Source organism: Macrobrachium rosenbergii, chromosome 30 (assembly GCF_040412425.1).
Source record: "Macrobrachium rosenbergii isolate ZJJX-2024 chromosome 30, ASM4041242v1, whole genome shotgun sequence".
NCBI lineage: Eukaryota > Metazoa > Arthropoda > Malacostraca > Decapoda > Palaemonidae > Macrobrachium > Macrobrachium rosenbergii.
The window spans coordinates 10,353,501-10,376,000 of record NC_089770.1 but is presented as its reverse complement, the minus strand read 5'-3'; the positions used below and the strand labels follow the sequence as shown (position 1 = coordinate 10,376,000).

Here is a 22,500-nt window from a genome sequence, read left to right as displayed (position 1 = left end):
CTCAGATGACCTTTCTTATCACTCAGATGACTTTTCTTATCACTCAGGTGACCTTCATTATGACTCAGGCGACCTTTCTTATCACTCACGTGACCTTTCCTATAGCTCAAGTGACCTCAGATGACCTTTTTTTACAACTCAGGTGACCTTCATTATGACTCAGGTGACCTTTCTTAACACTCAGGTGACCTTTCCTATAGCTCAAGTGACCTCAGATGACCTTTCTTATAACTCAGGTGACCTTTCTTTGTTACCATGACTATGACTTCTAATTCTCAATCACAAAGCTTTTTTTCTCATTCCATAAAACGGTCTAATTAATGGACAAAGTACTTAATTTCCATTTAAAATAATCTCTGAAGTAATTCTATCACAGACCACCTCCACCCCCGTCCTACAAACAAAAATAAACAATAAAAATCCTCCCAAAAATGATGTTGGTAATTCAGATTCCTAATTCCCTCGCGGTTCCCACTCCTACCGTGACTCCTCCTCAGCTCCTTGTGAGGAGGAGGAGGAGGAAGAGGAGGAGGAGGCTTCAAAGTTTTTATTAAGATAAATCTTTATGTCCAGGAAAAAACAAAATGGTTGACATTAGACTCGCATACTGTCTCTGAATGTATATACCTACTTATACGTGGAGAAGTTGCTGTTGTTGTGCACTGAGAGAGAGAGAGAGAGAGAGAGAGAGAGAGAGAGAGAGAGAGAGAGAGAGAGAGAGAGAGAGAGAGAATGGGGTGATGGGGAAAGGAAAATATATAAACTGTTATTTTGGCTTTCAAGTAATTTAATTACGTTCTTTCGTATTTCCTGTTTATCTCTTATGCTACGAGAGAGAGAGAGAGAGAGAGAGAGAGAGAGAGAGAGAGAGAGAGAGAGAGAGCTTATTACTTACTCATACCTAAATTCTAACACGCCTTTATATACCTAATTACAATAAATTAATATCATGCTTTAGCCCACGCACAAACACACGTACACAAAAGAAAAGTTTCTATCCCTTTTTTATAAACAAATTCCTAAACATCTTTGCATCCAGTATCCAGGAACATCGGCATAAACAAGATTACGCTTCCCTGTCACGACTGAACGTAAAAAGAGGCATTTTTGAGCGTGGCCGACACTGCAAGTCTGACGGGAAGAGGGATTTAAATCCCCTTCGGGGAGACAAACGTTTATGTTGTCCAGCTGGCTGTAAATCCTCTTTGGAATGTATGCTTCAGAGGCTCTTTCTTTCCTTCCTTCTACGAGTTTTGGAATTTTCCCCCTACTTCTGGTTTTCCTGAATCTTATAATCTTCCCTCCTTCGAGAGGCAACCTGTCTATCGCTTCATTTATAGTTTAGCCTTTTTAACCCTTTATCCTGGCTTTCACTTTTTCTTGTTTCCTTCAGGCCTGGGCTACAAAAAGATTATAGGTTGCTAGTCCAATTGCCTTCTTTTTTTAAATATGTAACTAAATACAACCACGCAAGCGCACACACATTCACATACTTACTGTCTGAATGGCCGGGTTAATGCATGTGTGTGTGTGTGTGTGCATATATGTATGTATATATATATGTGTGTATATATATATATGTGTGTGTATATATATATATATATATATATATATTGCCTCAAACGCCGTATGACGCAAAGGGCCTCTGTGAAATTCCGCCACTCGTTTCTATCCCGTGCTTTATCTTCCACAAATCTCCACTCATCTCCAGACCCCAACCTCGTCGTTCTCATCCAAGTAGGTCTGGGTCTTCCAACTCTTCTGGTGCCCACAGAACCCCAGCTATCATTATCATCATCAATTCTCCCAGGAGTTGTTCGAAGGACATGTCCAAGCCATCTTCATCTTCTCCCTTTCATCATTACCTCACCTGCGTATGGAGATTACATTTCCCTTATGGTATCATTTCTAACATTATCCTCCCATCTGACTGCTAATACTCTTCTTTAGGCATCATTTTCAAATCGACAAAACCTTTAGGATATAGTTTCACTGTCATACCATGATCCATGTCCTTGTAGCAATAGAGAAACTATTCGAGTTAAGTGTAACCTTAGTTTCGTATGCAATTTCAATCTATTTGATTTCCAAATCTTACTGAGCCTACCCACTGTTTGATTTGCCTTTTTCAGGTCTTTGCCTAAATTCCATTTCGAGAGAGAGCTTGTACTCGATATCATTGTTAATTAATATTTGAAAGATTCATATATATACATATATATATATTATATATATATATATATATATATATATATATTTATTATATTTATATATATGTAATTATATATATATATATATATATATATATATATATATATATATATATATATATATATTTATATATATATATATGTATATATATATATTTATATATATATGTAATTAATATATAGATATATATATATATATATATATATATATATATATATATATATATATATATATATATATATACCATATACACATGGACAAACACTTATATTCTATATAAACACATATATATACACAAGCATACACACACATATATACACATAAACATATCATAAACACATATTCACATAAATGAATGCACTAGCATAAACACACACACACACATACACATCCAAGCAGACATAAAAATAAAATTATATATGTGAAAAAGCAAGCGAAAAAAAAAAAAACTACGCTGGCCAGTGCACAGCGAAACACGGGGGAACACCAATGCCAGTTCTATTATTACTGCAGGCGTTAAAATATGCTCTGTTTGTATGCAAATGCCCCGTGGAACTTTTCCCCATAACCAACCGGTGTTGCTGAAAACGGTCGACGGTGCTCGCGGATGTTGATGTATTTTCATGCTCAATTTATTGCTGCGCCCGTTCGCGTTTAGGTTGAATTTAATTCCTGTTGCTTGGGCGCCCTGGGAATTGGTTTACATAACGCTCTGGTGTAATGTATATAAACTGTGTAATATATACATACATACATACACATCAATATATTCATTTGTATATATATAAATATCTATATATATATATATATATATATATATATATATATATATGTATGTATGTATGTATATATATATATATAAAGATATATATACAATCTATATATATATATATATATATATATATATATATATATATATATATATATATATATATATATATATATATATAGAGAAAGAGAGAGAGAGAGAGAGAGAGAGAGAGAGAGAGAGAGAGAGAGAGAGTGACTAAATAATGCACATACGACTGAAAACTAACTCAAAAGACAAAACCCTGTAAAAAAAAAAAACCGTGAATCCTGCTGCAGAAATTCATATACAACAAGAGTAACATTTTGACGTTGCAAATTAAAACATCAATTGATACCATATACGCGCGCGCGCGCACGCTAGCTCACGTACAATCCCTCAGTACTCATATATATAAAAAAAGGTACTTTACTTACTCGGAGCTGGATTTTCTTGAACAACGAGAGAGCTGATGTCCCTAGCCATCCCGCCAACGCTGGTGGCCTGACACATGTACGCCCCTGTGTCGGCGTAGCCGATGTTGCGCACGCGCAGCTGCGTCCCGTTTCCGACGACCTGGTACTTGTGGGGGATGTCGACACGCAGGGGCTCGTCATTCTTCAGCCATTCTACCTGCTGGCGAAGGGGGAAGATTCAGTAGATTTGAATGCATTGAGATGGTAAATCAGGGCTACGGAGTCCTGTCTCTCTCTCTCTCTCTCTCTCTCTCTCTCTCTCTCTCTCTCTGCCGACTGAGGTTCTGGTAAAATCGCTCTTTACCAACTGCAGGTCTTGTAAAAGCATCCTTTTTAAATGCATTTTTTTGTAAATATCTTTTACCATCTGCAATTATTGCAAAACACCCCTTTTATTACCTACCCTATATATATATATATATATATATATATATATATATATATATATATATATATATATATATATATATATATATATTGTTTTGTATAAGCACCCATTACCACATGTATTTTTTTGGTAAGAACACCCTTTACCATAATATGTACTCCTATAAAAAACACATTTTTACCTCCAGTTCTTTAACATTCACTCTACTAAATGCAGATTTTGTAACTTATCCCGTTATTCAATTTTAGCACTTGTATAAACAACATTTTCTTAGGTTTCATAAAAAGTAACATTTACTACATGCACTTTTCAATGGAAAACAATCGTCAAAGAACACAGTTCATCAACTGCACTTAAAAAATTCATTTTCACTAAGTTTATTTCTTGTAAAACGAACCTTTAACTAACTGCATTCATTGCCAAGTTTAACATTATGAACCGTTGGAAAAACAGGATATATCGACTGTAATATTAATATTATTCTTTTGTTAACTGCAGTTCGTTTGAAAATCACCCTTACCAACTTGAGTCTTGCACACCAAAAACGTCTTTACCGATTATTGTTCTCTTAAAACCACTCTCTCTTATCCGTCCTACTTGCAACAAGAAAAACCTTTACAAAACAGTAATATCTTTTCTTTTTGTAGATTCTTGCAAGATATGTAGCTATAATCAAATTTCTCCAACACTAAACTTTCCCTACATCATTCTAAATAAACCTTAACACTAACACACACACACACACAGAACTCAACATCTAAGAGGAAAAAGCGTGAATCTGAGATATGATTAAGGAGGAAAAATCTCCAACATCATCTTTATAAATAGCAGCAGCAGCGAAGGCATTAAAACTTGCCCACGTTATCACCTTTGGGAAAGGTTCGCCAGTCGCCCTGCAGCTCATCACAGCCTCTTCTCCTGGTCTCAGGCTCTGGATGTGTGGAGTCACCTGCACGGTTGGCACGGCTGTAAATGTAAACAAAGAGAAAATGGGACTTCAGAAATGTGAATAGAATAGAATACAATAGAATATATATAATTTGGGCCGAAGGTTAAGCGCTGGGACCTGTGAGGTCATTCAGGGCTGAAAGGAAAATTGAGAATAAAGGAGGTTTGAAAGGTGTAACAGGAGGAAAACCTCGTAGTTGCAATACGACAATGGTGAGAAGAGGGTGGAAAGTAAGAAGGAAGAGAGAATATGAATGGAGGCACATTAGAAGGAATGAAAGGGGTTGCAGCTAGGTGCCGAAAGGACGCTACAAAGAACCTTATGTAATGCCTACAGTGCGCCGCGAGTGAGGTGCACTGACGTCACTACTCCCCCTACGGGGAGATCAGAAATAAGACACAAGAACTTTCATCACAGCCAAAAAATATCAAAAGAATGAATGCAATGCGAATGCCGTTTAATAAAATTTTTGATGATGGAAGTGAAGCATATGTTGACAGGTTGTAGAAGGGGGAGTGACTGGTTTGGGGCGAAAATGGGGCTGAGATTTAGATGGTAACTACTTACTTTATAGTACATTACGGTGCGGAACTTATTAAAATCTAATGGTCCCAAATCAATTCACATTTTTCATGGAGATCCCCTTAGATTGCTGATTAATGAATAGGTGTGATTCAAGAGATGAATATTATTAATGATATATAATCTAATGCATTATTGTGGAAGCTTGCCTTATTAGACTGCCTTTTAAAACATCTTCAATGTGAATCTTCACAAATCTTGAATAATAATAATAATAATAATAATAATAATAATAATAATAATAATAATAATAATAATAATAAAGTAAGACAACCAACAAGACTAACGTCCCCAGCTTAAATTGCACGCATACCATATGCAGCAACACTCGACAAGCAATAATAATAATAATAATAATAATAATAATAATAATAATAATAATAATAATAATAATAATAATAATAATAATATATAGCATATAAAGATTTCTGTTGTGTTAGGTTTATTTCCTCTAAATAAATAAAGACAACAGAAATAGTAATAATAATAATAATAATAATAATAATAATAATAATAATAATAATAATAATTCCAGAACAGTACCCAATAAAGACTTAAAGAGCAATTTTCGTACTTATAACCAGATGCAATAAGGACGATGACACGGCAGTACTTACTGTGTACGGTGAGAATATGTGTTTGGACGACATCTTTGTTGCGGTCGGCGTGACAGGTGTAGTTGCCGGCGTGTATCAGCTGTAGTCTGGTCAGGTACAGGGACCCGTCCACGAAGACCCGGATGTCCTGAAGGGGGCGCCAGGAAAATTAATAAATCAATTAATTTATGATATCAATTTGTAAATATTGTAGATGAAGAGAAGTAAATTAACGAATGAATACAAGGGATCTTTAATACTGTACGAGAGAGGAGAGAGAGAGAGAGAGAGAGAGAGAGAGAGAGAGAGAGAGAGAGAGAGAGAGAGAGAGAGAGTATATATAATATATATATATGTGTGTGTGTGTGAGTGTGTGCATATATTTTTATATACATATAGCCTATATGCATATCTATGTATATGTGTGTGTACATTATGTAGGTACTTTATGTATATATATACATATGTATGCACATGTACTGTATATGTGCGTGCGTACGAAGAAAACAAAAAACAAAAACAAATATATTCACATATCCTAGATCAGAGAAAATGCAAGTGCATCAGATACAACAATTAGCAACAGTTCTTTCTCAATTAACCGGTTAAGTTCCCTAATCATGTCAAGGGCTCAAGGCTTCCTCAACAACAATCAAATTGTGAGAGAGTGAGAACGAACGATGTGTCAGTAGCCCTCATTGGTATGTCGTGATAAAAGGACATAAATAACCACAGTATATATATACATATATATGTATGTATGTATGTATGTATGTATGTATGTATGTATGTAGATGTATATGCGTGTGTATATGTGCATGTATGGTTGTATTACATAAACAAATTATATGTATAACTGGTACATCATGATAAAAGGACATAATCACCATAATATATATACATATATATGTATGTATGTACGTATGTATGTATGTATGTATGTATGTATATGTATATGCGTGTGTATATGTATGCATGTATGGTTGTATTACATAAACATAAATTATATATATATATATATATATATATATATAAAATTTCTGATTATAATGTGTGTTGATTATTTCTATCATATATATATATATATATATATATTATTTATATATATATATATATATATATATATATATATATATATATGTGTTGATTATTTCTATCATATATATATATATATATATATATATATATATATATATATATATATATATATATATATATATATATATATAGACAGATAGATAGATAGATAGACTGATAGACAGCTAAAAGGACAGATATATACATGTATATAAAACAAAAATCTTACCATCAATTCTCAGCGTACAAACAACAACAACAACAGCAACCCACCTCCGAATTCAGGGCAGCCAAATCGAGCCCGTTCCTCCTCCAGACGATGGGGGGCGAGGGGGTCCCGGTGACGTCACACTTGATCTCGAGGTTGTCCTCAACGCGGGCCGAGACGTGGTTCACTTCGAGGGCCTTGTCCAGGGACACCACGGACACGCCTGGGGCGGGAGAGAGAGGAAAAAAGGTTCTACGTGAGGGTGACTGCCGCGCCTCTACCGGCAGAGGTCTGAAGTGGTAGTTGACAGCTGCACCAGTAGAGGCTTGTTTACGTGTCAGATGGAGGTGAAAGTCATGGGATAAGATGTCGGATGGAAATTAGAGTAACGAAATAGGGAACTGAAAGAATAATTAGGTGCGGATGGTGATGAAAGTAAGGGAATAAGAAATTAACAGGATAATTGGGTGTCAGATGAAAATTAAAGTAACGAAATAAGGAAGTGAAAGAAGTAATTAAAAGAATGATTAGGTGTCAGATGGAAATTAAAGTAACGAAATAAAGAAGTGAAGGAAGGAATTAACAGAATGATTAGGTGTTAGATGGAGATAAAAGTAACGAAATAAGGAAGTGAAAGAATAAATTAACAAAATGTTTAGGTGTCAGATGGAAATTCAAGTAACGAAATAAGGAAGTGAAAGAAAAAATTAACAGAATAATTAGGCGTCAATGAAAATTAAAGTAACGAAATAAGGAGGTGAAAGAAGATATTAAAAGAATGATTAGTTGTCAGATGGAAATGAAAGTAACGAAATAAGAAATTAAAAGAATAATTAGGTGTCAGATGGAGATGAAAGTAACAAAATAAGAAATTAAAGAATAATTAGGTGTCAGATGTAGATGAAAGTAATGGAATAAAGAATTAAAAGAATAACGAAAACGGACATGAAATGACGAAAATAATTCTAAAAACTAGTTAAGGAAAAGAAAACTTGAAGATTAATTGATAAATCACAAAACGAAAACAGCAAATTGAAACTGAAAAAAACTTAATAAAAAAAATGTGATTGAAAATAGTTCAGTAAAATGTAAAATCTGATGAAGAGCAGATGAAATGAAATAAAAAATATAATGATAATATAATAGTCTCATGAATAAATACATCGCGACCCTACAGTAAGAATCAATAATTCAGCTTAAAAACCTCGACTCCGAAAATAGAAAAAAAATCTAAAAAAATGCGCAAAAGTAACCAATAACAGAAAATAAGGAAATAAAAGTTAAACCAAAATATAATGAACTAATACACTAAGTTCCCCCAAATTTTATAAAACGCAAGAATCGCTTCTACAGATAATCAGACTTGCCGTCGTCCAACCCCGCGTCAGCCCATTTCACTATTGGCCCCTATATAAGTATGCCGAATGAAGGTACCTCCGTCCGAGCTTTGGGACTGTACGTACCGTCCCCTGGGTTGGGACTATTTGTCTCGACTCTCTCTTATATTACCGTCGTTCTGCAGAGTAAGGGTACGGTGGTGTAAAATAAAATCGATGTGAAAATGTGACTTAATTTAAAAGTACTAAATATATATATATATATATATATATATATATATATATATATATATATTATATATATATATATATATATATATATATATATATATTATATATATATATATATATATATATATATATATATATATATATATATATATATATATATATACACTCCTTGCACTGACAAAAATCCCATCACCGACATCCACAAGACTAGGCTGCAATAAAAAAATATATATATAACGCATACGTATTGGACCCCATCCAAGTTCCCCCTCCCCCCCAACCAGACAAATTTGAGAAAAATCATCTAAAATTTATACATACCCCATACAAAAAAGTACAAAATTTCCCCAAACCCCAAATAATAGTCATTTACGCCGGAATTAGACAATTCTCGAAAATATATAGATATAATTACCCATCTTTAAAACCAGCCATTAAAATTCATCCTAGGAAAAAAAAGTCGCGTGAATTAAGAGTTCTTTAAGAAATCCCATTGATAAAATAGAGAGGAATGGAATACAGAATTTTGGCCCAAAGGCCAAGCGCTGGGACCTAGAGGTCATTCAGCGCTGAAATGGAATAAAACGGTTTTAAAGGTGTAACCTCGCAGCTGCACTATGAAACAACTGTTTCGAGAGGGCGGAAAGTAAGATGGAAGGAAAAGAATATGAACAGAGGTACAGTAAAAGGAATGAAAGGGGTTGCAGCTACGGGGCGAAGGGACGCTGCAAAGAACCTTACGTAATGCCTACACTGCACCGTATAAGGTGCACTGACGGCACTAGGCCCCTGCGGAGTGGATAGATTAAATGAAACCGACTATGGTGAACGGCGAATCTCCCCTACCTACCCTGAAACGGGGCGGACAAACAGGTTTGAAAGGAGGAGGGTGATGTCTCTCTACCCTCCTATTCCCGTACCTACGCCGCCCCCACCTGGGGCGGACATACAGGTTTTCAGGAGGAGGGTGGATGTCTCCCCTACCCTCCCGTTCCATTATCTACCCCGCCCCCACCCGGGGCGGACAAGCAGGTTTGCATAAGGAGGGTGGATGTCTCCCCTACCCTCCCGTTCCCCTACCTACCCGGCCCCCACCCGGGCGGACAAGCCATTCTGCAGGGGGTGGGTGGATGTACTATGTCTCCCCTACTGTCACCCAGGGGAGGACAAACGAGATCAGATCCTCTCGGATTTTATTATTATATAGATAGATAGATAAATAGATAGTAGTAGTAGTAGTAGTAGTAGTAGTAGTAGTAGTAGTAGTGGCAATAATTACATTAAACAACAACAATATAAACTCGATTTCAACTGTATCAGTTCTGACGAGCAGTTCATTACAGTTCGACGCCAACATTACATAACGCCATCGCAATTATATGTAATCATCGCAGCATATATGACTAATTAAGAAGTTTTGAAATCATGGATTGCAAACAAACTTTTCAATTATCGAAATAACATTTGCAGATAATAGTGATAGTTGTAGGGAAAATGGGGTGAAATATCGTACCCTTTAAAAGCTGTGTATTATTATAATTATTATTATTATTATTATTATTACGGTTGCTTTGTGAATGTACAGCTATCCCCTGCTAATAATGTGCTACATTGCATCACTTCTGAACTAAGAACTATCTGATAAACAAAAAATTAGTCACGAAGGATATGGAACACCTGAGCAAACGCAGGAATGTCATAAAACGTTCACTTGAACGCAAATCTGTTTCAAGGTGACAGAAATAATAGAAGTTTCTTTGTGGACAGCAATGGCAGAAAAATAAAGTCGAAGCGAGACTGAGATTTATTACCTCTAAGCTCCTTATATTCCACTTTTACGAGAGAGAGAGAGAGAGAGAGAGAGAGAGAGAGAGAGAGAGAGAGAGAGAGAGAGAGAGAGAGAGAGAGAGAGAGCTTTCCATCACCATTTTTATGATAGAAGCAATGACACTTGGATCTGGTTAAATATATATATATATATATTTTATATATATATGTATAAAAAATATATATATATATATATATATATATATATATATAAATAAATATATATATATATATATATATATATATATATATATATATATATATATATATATATATATATATATATATATATATATATATATATATATATATATGAGAGAGAGAGAGAGAGAGAGAGAGAGAGAGAGAGAGAGAGAGAGAGAGAGATTTATGCCTATGTTTTCCAATAATTTTATTAAGATTGATCTCATAACCACCAGGTTACAACGACGCAGTCGCATAAGCCTACGGACTGGCAACCCATCTTACGAGGATCTACGGGAGTTGGGAATTGTCAATAAACCTTTCCATAAAACATCATATACAAACACCTAGAAAAGAGAGAGAGAGAGAGAGAGAGAGAGAGAGAGAGAGAGAGAGAGAGAGAGAGAGAGAGAGGTTTTTTTAAAATAACTGCATCTTAAAACCAAAGCAAAACGCAGTAAAATTTGTTAATTGTTAGAAGAAGAGATAATATAATTCCTGAACACCAGAGAGAGAGAGAGAGAGAGAGAGAGAGAGAGAGAGAGAGAGAGAGAGAGAGAGAGAGAGAGAGAGAGAGAGAAATTTTTATTTTATGTTAAGTAGTATCACCTTAAAAACAGCGAAATTTTAATTCCTGAGAGAGAGAGAGAGAGAGAGAGAGAGAGAGAGAGAGAGAGAGAGAGAGAGAGAGAGAGAGAGAGAGAGAGAGATTTTTTAGAAGTAACTGCATCTTAAAATAAAACAAAAACCAAAAACAATAAAATCTGAGTATTTCTTAGAGAGAGAGAGAGAGAGAGAGAGAGAGAGAGAGAGAGAGAGAGAGAGAGAGATTTTTAGAAGTAACTGCATCTTAAAACAAAAAAAAAGTAAAATTTGAGTAACCCTTAGAGAGAGAGAGAGAGAGAGAGAGAGAGAGAACCTCCTGATCACCATGACCGAAACAGCTTTCTAAAATGGCCCCATTTTGGGGCCACCGTTTACATCAATAGGCGGCACCTTAAGCTCATACAAACGTCATATACAGGTGCTTCCCTGGCCCGACATCGATACAGCCCTATTATAAAAGGGACTAGGGGAAGGGGAGATTCCCCCCCCCCAACTCCAATGGCCTCATAAGGCTGTCCTCGCTATTCTTAGATAGAGAAAGGGCCTGTGATCCCACCTCTCCATTGGATGGCCTCCTTATTTTCTATTTACTTTATCTTCTCTTTCGTATTTTAGTGAATTCCGTGATAAATTTCTTCCTTGTTTATTAATTTTCATTCCTCTGAAAGCTTTGAAAAGCAGATGAGTTTTGTTTCTGTCTTTTAAAGGTGAATCTCGTGATAATTTTGTCTTAATTTTATACTGTTTTTTTTATCTGTATAGATGAAAATGAACCTTGTGATATTTTATGTCATTTAAATAGAGGAAAACACGCTATGACATTTTCCTTCTTTTAAACAGGAAAATCATCTGCGTGTCATTTTGTAACTCAATCCAAACAGAACATTATATTTTTCATATTTTTCCTCCCTACTAAGCATGAAACCCTGTTTTAACATTTTGATCAAAGGGTAAACAGGGAACGTATTATTTCTCTTCAACAAGACAACTTGCAAAAATGTTTTTATTCTAAGCATGAAAATTAGATAATATTTTTCCATATTAAACGGTTAAAGAACATTTTTTCTTCCTATGAAACAGGAATGGTGTTTTTTTTTATCCCACTTAGAGAGGGCTGAATATATAAGCAAAGTTTTGTACCTATGAGGGGATACTTTTCCTTGCAGAGATGTGTACTTTAGCGAGTGCGTCTTCTAAGGTGGTTTAGTCATGTGGGGAGAACGGAGGGCGACTGGTTGACGAAAAGCGTGTATAATTCGGAGGTCTTGGATGGAAGGAGAGTGTAGCCAAGAAAGTCCTGAATAAATGGTGTGGATAAGATTTTGGAAGGGAGTGGCTTTCATTTCCAAGAAGCATGAGAATATATACGAGCAAGACGTGAGTGGTACCGTGAGCCAAGTGGGCTGGTGTGTATGTGTATGTGTGTATGTGTGTGTGTGTGTGCGTGTGGATCGATGTTCATCAGTTGATACCAGAACTTGGATGTGCAACATAATGTTTCTGAGAAAGAAATTCACACTTCGTTCAGGAGGTAAAGGATGAACGTGGCAGTGGCTATCGTTTTTTTTTCTAATGCCACTCCTCATTTCAGAAGGCGTCTGATTGATTTCTTTTTAAACCATACAGCTTTTGGGATGAGGCTGCTAGCCCCATGACCTATCGTTTCTAGCATCAACCTACCCCAGTCCACTTACTACCACGAACGTAAGTCAATACTTCGGTGAATAGAAGCCAAATGTGGTTTAACAAATGCAACAATATACAAATATAATATATATATATATATATATATATATATATATATATATATATATATATATATATATATATATATATATATATATATCTATAAATATACACACTATATATGTATAAATATGTGTACATATATATATATATATATATATAAATATATATATATATATATATATATATATATATATATATATATATATATATATATATTACAGCACACAAAATGAAGGCATTCTCCTACAGCGTAAAAAAAAAAATCTCAAACGTCCCTGCATGTTTATGGCAAGGATAGCAGTAACCCTTACTGGCAAAAAAGAAAAAAAAAATTAAGAAGAAAAAACATTTTCTGAGGAAAAAAGAAAGTAAAAAAAATAAAGAAAAAAAAAACTGGGGCGTAACATTATCTTAATTCTAAAGTTTGCACCGACGTCCCCAGGAAACTACTCCCAAAAATGCTAAGCCTGGATGAAGCTTTAAAAAAAAAAAGAAGTAGAAAAAGTAAAGGAAAAGGCGACTACGTGGTTCCTGCTTTTCGTGGTCTTGTCTTTCGAATGTAGAAGAATTTGTCTCCTGAAGGGCCAGATTTTTCTCTGCAACGAGACTCGGTACACCCAAGGCGGTCTCAAGATCGGATAAAATTGGGAGGTTGAGCTGTGAGTTAACGTCCTGTCTGGCAGGACAAAGAGGGCTGCAATACGAGTACTCCGTGGTTTGGTACCTGTTAAAAATCGCTTAGGGGAAACTTGCAATACTCGTGGTCTGGGACCAGCAGCAATAAGGTATAGGGAAACCTCTTAACAAATAATTTAGAGGGACTTTCAATAATCCTTCGTCATCAGGTACCGGCAGTAACAAGGTATAAGGAGATCTTGAAACATAATTTAGGGAACTTGCAATAAATCTTCGTGGTCTAGTAGCAGCTGCAATACGGTATCAGGAAACCTTAAAAAATAATTTAGGGAACCTGCAACATTCCTTCGTGGTCTGGTACTAGCAGCAATAAGGTATAAGGAGACCTCTTAAAAATCACTTAGGGAACTTGCAATAATCCTTTGTGGTCTGGTACTAGCATCAATAAGGTATAAGGAATTACCTTGAAAATTATTCAAGGGAACTTGCAATAATCCTTCACGGTCTGCTACCAGCTGCAATAAGGTATAAGGAGACCTCTTAAAAATCACTTAAGAGAAACATGTAACAATCCTTCGTGGTCTGGTGCGAGCACTAACAACTTAGGGAAACTTGCAACAAACCTTAGCAGTCTGGTATGAGCGGTACTAGTTTATGAAAAAAAAAAAACTGGAATAGACAGCAAACAATAACGACCTCACATCACCAGGAACAGGTCAAAATAATCCAGGCAAACCAATAAACTGAAAGAACTTGCAACAAGCCTTGGCGTCCTGATACCCGAGGAAACACGCCAGAGCGGAGTTGTCTAAAGGCAACAGAAGCAGACCAAAGCTTATCTCTGCGAACACTCGACCCAAAGTCAACTGTCCACAACACATTAATTTTTCAGCGTCGTATTTGCCGTATGTTTGGAAATCAACAGAAGTGGGGAACGTCTCCACTACAATATTGGGACGTTCACGTCTCAACTGCTGGATTGGGAGATGGTCCAGAATACACAGGGCCATGAACCGAACCCATGCGCCTGAGGGGTGGGGGGGGGTGGGGCAGAGGACATTTTTTTGAGACCTAAAATGAATCAAGAATCAGAGTGGAATAAATATACGTCAAGCGAATTGTTGCGGTAAAGGACAAATATGAAGAAGAAAAGAAAACAGTTGAACATTAAGAATAAATGTCAAAATGCTGTAGAAAACATTTCTTGCATGTATGTATGTATGTATGTATGTATGTATGTATGTATGTATGTATATATATATATATATATATATATATATATATATATATATATATATATATATATATATATATATATAAATTTTCCTTTACAATTTCTAGAAGATCCTTTCCCTCTGCCATTCTCCTACCTAGTTGTGACCAACCACGGTCAACTAAATATCAGGCACACAATTCAAACCTCAGCTGAAGAAATAAGCCCATTTAGATTTAAGAGCACATGTCTAAAATGTATCTGACTCGCTCGGGAATCGAACCCGGCGCCTTTCGTTGTCGAAACGACCACGGATGAACAAGAAAACCAAGTTCACAAGAAAGTGTAGAAGATGGACCTTCCCACTTGAAAGATGGAGACGCGACCTGACACAAACTGAGGTCAATGACCTTTGAAGTAGCGACAAAAGCCCTCGAAATGTTGAAAGGTGAGGATAAGGATGACACAACTCCTCGGAATGCTGAAGGATGAGGATAAGGATATCTCGGACTCTGCGTTCTCAAAGGAAACAAGTAAAAAATGCGTCCAAGTTTCTTTGGCGCAATCGAGTTTCCTGTACAGCCACCACAGTGTGTAATCAAGGCCACCGAAGATAGACCTGTCTTTCGGTGGTCCCGGTAAAATGCTGTATGAGAAGCGGCCCATGACACTTTAACCAAGGCCGGTGGTGGCCTATCCCATATCGTTGCCAGAATCACGATTATGGCTAACTTTAACCTTAAATAAAATAAAAATTACTGAGGCTAGAGGGCTGCAATTTGGAGGATGGATGATCAACATACAAATTTGCACCCCTCTAGCCTCAGTAGTTTTTGAGATCTGAGGGCGGACAGGAAAAGTGCTGACAGAATAAAGTGCGGACGGACAGACAAAGCCGGCACAATAGTTTCCTTTTACAGAAAACTAAAAAGAATTTATTGGAAACGTGGTGATATCTGAGGTGAAAAATAATTACCTACTGAGTGAGCACTGCTGAGCAACGGACGATCCTTGTGTTTGGTATCAGTGATGACATCTCGAAAGATTCCTCGGATTGGCCGTCTGGTATCACTGGTCAAGACTGAATGATTTCTGAGAAATTTTTCTAGTTTGTTTTCCATCCAGTCTATAATGACTGGAGATGGGTGGGAAGGGGAGATAAATACTAAAAGATAGAGAATAGAAGAACGGAAGAAAATTCTAGACTACTGGAACCCTTTTTCGAAAAAGAAGACTAAGCTCTACATTCAATAAGGCTTTACGTCCCTTGAAGTAAAACCACCCGTAGGGTAGATTGATGTCATTTTATTTCAGTGACACAAAGAAGTAAATTCCATTTTCTCCAGTGTAGGCATTACGAGAACCATCTCTCTTGTATAAAGGGATTCCGATGGGCTGAATACTCATCTAATGTGTGTTTTCTGTTATTCAAAATCCCTGTGTTAGTCTAGTTTTCTCTTGTTAGGTTTTTTTTTTATTAGTCACAATCCCTAAGAGTTCTCTAATTTCAATTACGACCATTATTTTCTATTACTCAAAATCCCTGTTAATCTAGTTTTCTCTTTTTAAAAAGATTATTTTTCATCTGTTGATGGTTTTCTTTTATTAATCACAATCTCTAATTATCATTACGACTATTATTCGCTTATTCATGGCATCCTATCAACCAAAATCCCGGTCAGTCTTCTTATTTGAAAAACAAGTCCTCAAGGCACGGTGGATAGGATGTTCCTTCTAACCAGCGAGGTCCCTAGTTCGATTCCAAAACGAGCCGGATTCTTTTATGCACGTTCCTCTGAATCCCATCATGCCTCTGTTGACCTAGGTAGTGAATTATGGACCAGGAAGTTAGTTAGACGCTGTGCATCGCGAACTAGGTTGGAGAAGGGCTTGGGGACTGCAACTTCATCCCCACAGATGTGCTGAGAACTGAAGGCTATATATATATATATATATATATATATATATATATATATATATATATATATATATATATATATATATATATATATATCGGGCCAACTGCAAAATCTACCAAAGCCATTTATTATGCAAAGTGACACCATCAAGAATTCCAAGGGCTGCTCTCAACGAAAACCAGCAACAACAACAAACATCTCGAGAAGTTAAAAAAATACGAAATGTGAAAAAAAGAAACCATTTTAGGAAGGACCTGAGTCATCAGTGAATACTCCCTAAAAATTCAGGGAAACGTACTACATATCTGGAGGAGACTCCCTACAGAATATGAGGGCCTTCCTTAAAAATCTGTGTAAATTCCTCATAAGTTTGGGGAAAATTCTTTAAAATTCTGTGGGGGCGAATTTCCCTACAACACAGGAGGAACCTCCTTAAAAACCTCTGTAAATTCCTCATAAGTTTGGAGAAAATTCTTTAAAATACTGGGGGGGGAATTTCCCTATAACATAGGAGGAACCTCCTTAAAAACCTGTGTAAATTCCTCAAAAGTTTGGGAAAATTCTTTAAAATCCTGGGGGGAGGGGAATTTCCCTACAACATATGTGGACAATCCTTAAAAACCTGTGTAAATTCCCCATAAGCTTGGGGAAAATTCTTTACAAGTCAGAGTCTGAGGGAATTTCCTTAAAACATATGAGGACCTTCCTTAAAAACCTGAGTAAATTCCCCAAGAGTTTATGAAAATTCATTAAAATTCTGGGAACTTCCTACAACATGAGGACCTCCTAAAATGTTGTGTAAATTCCCTGCACATTTTGGAAACCTCCCCGCAAATATGATGAATCTCCATAAAATATGTCGAAATTCCTCCCAATTTTAATTAATAGGTTCAAAATTGAGGTTAGTCCCTGTATAAACCAGAGGAATATCATTCCAGCTTCGGAGGGAACAGCCCATAAACGTAGGCAGAACCCCTACACAAAATTTCGTGAAAACTCCCTATAAATTTGAGGAAACCCCCTAGCGGAACCTCACATTGCACGTAACTCTCCCTCGAAACTCTAATGGACCATTAGACGCATGTCGTTACCGGAGGTAAATAGGTCTACTCACTTTCCTCTCCCTCTCTCTCTCTCTCTCTCTCTCCACTCCCGTAATCTGCCATTCTTCTTCCCCAGCATCCTTTCGAGGGGGTCCAAATTAGTCTAAATGAGTCTCGGCTGTCCTCGGCACCCCTGCTATCCAGTTCCACCCTCATCCAATTATTTTACATAATGTCGGCATAAACTCGACCAGAGGCAATGTTATTTTCCTTTCCAGCCAATTCGCGCCTCCGACACGGCCGGGATATTTTCCCTACCCTCAAATTACACGAGTTCTTTATAAGGGGTATTAAACTAAAAATGACTTAGGAATGTAAATAACGGGCGTTTCTTAACTTGTGCGGAAAGTGGGGAAAAGTTTAAGGTACGTGAATAATATTCCTTGCCTTGTTGCCTTCTTGTGATAGCGTGCTCCCTCTGCTTCTAAGTCGGGTTCGAGATCCTGGTGAGGAGTTCATTGCATGATGGGAGCTATATTACACCGATCTCGTAATGTTACATATACAGTATATACTGTATATATATACATGTATATATGTACATGTATACATATGTATATATACATGTATATATAAAATAAATATATACACACATATATATTATATATATATATTCTTTTTATTTGAAATCCTTTTAAACAAGTCACTTAATTTGCATATCTAGTTTTCGAAACGATTATAAATTAGCATAATTAGTTACAAACGAAGACAGTTATTAATCAACTGATGTCTACGTTCACAGCTTATCTCATTCATTCAAATTTATCAAGACAACTCGGATAGCCTTAACCGTTCATGGCCAGGCATGTCATTCTCACTGGGTGGGGTAGAATAAAACCCAGTCGCCCAACTAAACAAAAGGTCATCACGTTTGAAGAAATGGAAAGACAATAAAACAGGGTAGACCCACTGGTTCTCTTCCTCATTCCCTTTCATATAAGTCGGATGGAATAGACCCAGTCGCCTGGAAGTGTCAGAGGCAGCCATCACCTTAAAGGGTTGGAAATCTAGAATGAAAGAGTGGGGCACACCCACTCGCTATTCATTCAGACTATGAGCGATGGAAAAGAATAGAATAGAATATAGAATTTAGGCCAATGGCCAAGCCCAGGGACCTATGAGGTCATTCAGCGCTGCAACGGAAATTGACAGTAAAAAGGTTTGAAAGGTAAACAGGAAGAAAACCTCGCAGTTGCACAATTGTTAGGAGAGGGTGGAAAATAAGATGGAAGAAAGAGAATATGAATGGAGGTACAGTAAAGGGAATGAAAGGGTTTGCAGCAAGGGGCCGAAGGGACACTGCAAAGAACCTTGAGAAATACCTACAGCGCACCGCATGAGGTGCACTGACGGCACTACTCAACCCACCAGGGGGAAGAATGGAAAGGATCCGGTCGACTGGGTGCGTGAGAGGAGGCCATTAACCTTGAAATAATGAAAATAGAGAAGAAACTGAGGTAGACTCACCACCAATCTTACCAACCCTTCCAGTGTTTGTTGTCAATTAATTCTCACAAATTTCAAAAACAGAAACGGAATAATATTGACAACCAAATCTGATCTCAAGCCCTCTAACGGAAACCTGTTTTGTTATTCATCATCAAAAACCGTCTATGGATTCACCATCTACTTAAGAGCTTGCCGTCTACATCCTCTGATAAATTATTCAATCTCGACTTGCCTTTGACGTCACAGAGCCAATGATGACACACCACTCGGTCAAAAGACCAGAGACTTAATTAAAAGAGATCAGTGACAAATCACGTCATTTGAAACAATGTGGCTCCCTCCTGACTTCGGTGTCATTTCTCTCTCTCTCTCTCTCTCTCTCTCTCTAATTTCCCTTTTCCTCTCCCCGCCACTCACACCGATAAACATACACAGTAGATGACCACTTTTTACCTCCATCTTTATTTATTCTTTTTTTTTTTTGCCTGCCCCTCATACCAATCCAATAAACATAAGGAGTAAATGACCCCCTTTTTATCTTTTCCTCTCTCTCCATCTTTTTTTTTTCTCCTCTGTCCTCCCCGTACAAAAATAAACATCCAAAGCAAATGGTCCTTCCTTTCTTCCTTCCTTCCTTCTCTCTCTCTCTCTATTATCTCAGCGTGACCCTCTCTCACCAATAAACAAAGCAACTGCTTTCAGTCTCTCCGCAGGCAACACAATGCACAGTAATCAAGTCCCACTTCTATGCTATCACTCGTAACAGCGTCAAAAAATATAACGCCCCCACCCCCGACGAGGATATTTAAAGGATAAATTACCGTTCACATAATTTTTTTTTTCTTTTTTTAGCGTCCAGTGCCGAGCTTAGCACTATCCTGAGCTGCTTAGCACTATCTCTGGCCACGCTCGCCCCCAGAATCGTTCGCCCTGCCTTTTAACAAAAGCAAAGGTTGCTGCTGGAACATCGGCTAGAAGCCCTCTCTCCTATTAACTCCTTAATGGAATACCATTACTACTCCGCGGCGGAGGCGCCGCTGAAACAGACCTAACGGCAGAGGGCATTTGAGGCGAAAATCCCCCGCCATCATCCCGCCCCAAACCTTAATAACATCGGAGGCAAACTTCGACCCTTGGGGACGAGGGCCGTAAGGTCGGAATTGGCAGAGACCCCTCGCCGCCCGTATGCACTCGGCTGGGGGTCTTCGTTTACACGGGGCAAACAATCACACGGACATGATGAACTCGGTCAATATAATGAGAATCATTATTACAAATATTTTCCCCTTCAGTGATAGCGCGGCGCATTTGAAGACGGGGCGGGAGAAGTGGCGGGAATTGGGGCCTTGCCCCAAAAAGTAAAATCAGGGTAATAAAATCAAATAAAGTCCAGCTCGAAATGACACGATCACACCTCCCTGGAATGTTTTTTTTTTTTTTAGATTTAATTATTTGGTAGTGAGAATGTTATGATATAGTAATATGTTTAAAATCGTAATAATAATAATAATAATAATAATAATAATAATAATAATAATAATAATAATAATAATAATAATAATAATAATTTTCAAGACATGTTTAAAAGGCCTCCTTCTAATCAATAATAATAAAAATAATAATAATAATAATAATTTTCAAGAAATGTTTCAGAGGAGACCTACTTCCTATCAATAATAATAATAATAATAATAATAATAATAATAATAATAATAATAATAAGAAGAAGAAGAAGAAGAAGAAGAAGACGAATAAGATAATTTCATATTCAACGTTTAATTAGGTCACTGTCCAACAAAGTCTTTCCTCTCGTTCCCTCTTTCATTAAGGATGCGATTTCCATGTTCTCCATAATGAAGAAGGAGGGTCAGGCTCCGGAATCGTGTACGAGGGAGATTACGCTCCATTCTCGAAAGCTGCGCGCAGAAGATACATGCCCCTTCCCCCGGCGATTACAGAATGGAAGATGTACGCTCCATTCTGGCAAGCTGTGTATGGGAGGAACAGGCTCCTTCCTCGGCAAGTGTGTATGGAAGTTGTTTACTTTATTTTCATTATGCTGTGTATGGGAGATACATATGTATATGTATATATATATATGTGTATGTATATATATATATATATATATATATATATATATATACATATATATATATATGTATATATATTATATATATAGATATATATACACATTTATTTATATATATATATTTATATATACATATATTTCATATAGTTATTCCTGAAGACTGTATGGCAAAATTTCTCTCCATTTTCGTAGGGTATAAATGGGAAATAGTGTTTAATTCACGAGAGTATTATTATTATTATTATTATTATTATTATTATTATTATATTGGTTGTAAGAAGACCCTTTAAACATGCTTTAAAAATCATCATATTATTATTATCATTACTGCTAATACTATTATTATTAATGATTAATCAAATTTCCCGTAATGAATTTAACACTACATTAATTATTATGATTATAAGTCCTGAGGAAAAAGAGAGCAGGGGGAGAATTCTGAAGCTTTAATAAGTAAATTACCCGGGACAAATGAACCCCAATCGCAAAGAGAAGCAAACAAAGAATTCCATTACGTTATTTGTTGTTTTATCCATTTCCTGGTTACATACTGGTTATCAAACGACATCCATAATCGATCCCCGTGGGGGGAAACAACGTAGGCCTGCTGGCTTAAGGAGTAAATTAGCAACTTAGTAGTTAGCCGACTGCTGAGGGTAGCAGCCAGTGTGAGAATAGGAATGAGGAAGCTAGAGTGTTACCACTCTCTAAAGCTATCACACATGGCCGAATTGTAAAGCACTCGGCTCATGTTTGCTGGGTCTGCGTATATCACCAGATCTACCGCTCAGCTGTCAATTTGTACTATCGCCTGCTGAAGTTAAGAAAATGCGGATGGGGCTAGCAACCTCATCCAAGCCAGAAGGCTGCACCTTTCTGGTAAT

General features: G+C 36.7%; 1 protein-coding gene across 7 annotated transcripts in view; it reads right to left on the bottom strand.

The window, feature by feature from the left end:
- Nucleotides 1-22,500, bottom strand: part of LOC136855013 (follistatin-related protein 5-like) — a 350,946-nt gene that overhangs the window by 12,358 nt on the left and 316,088 nt on the right. For 4 of the 7 annotated variants that reach the window (XM_067131726.1, XM_067131728.1, XM_067131730.1 and 1 more), the window contains 4 exons: nucleotides 7,340-7,497; nucleotides 6,011-6,137; nucleotides 4,731-4,828; nucleotides 3,436-3,631 (listed from right to left, as the gene is read on the bottom strand). In XM_067131726.1, coding sequence (XP_066987827.1) covers nucleotides 3,436-3,631; nucleotides 4,731-4,828; nucleotides 6,011-6,137; nucleotides 7,340-7,497 — 579 coding nt within the window. Of the gene's footprint in view, nucleotides 1-3,435; nucleotides 3,635-4,730; nucleotides 4,829-6,010; nucleotides 6,138-7,339; nucleotides 7,498-22,500 lie in introns of all 7 variants that reach the window. The other 3 variants (XM_067131729.1, XM_067131724.1, XM_067131725.1) reach the window with 1 other exon arrangement.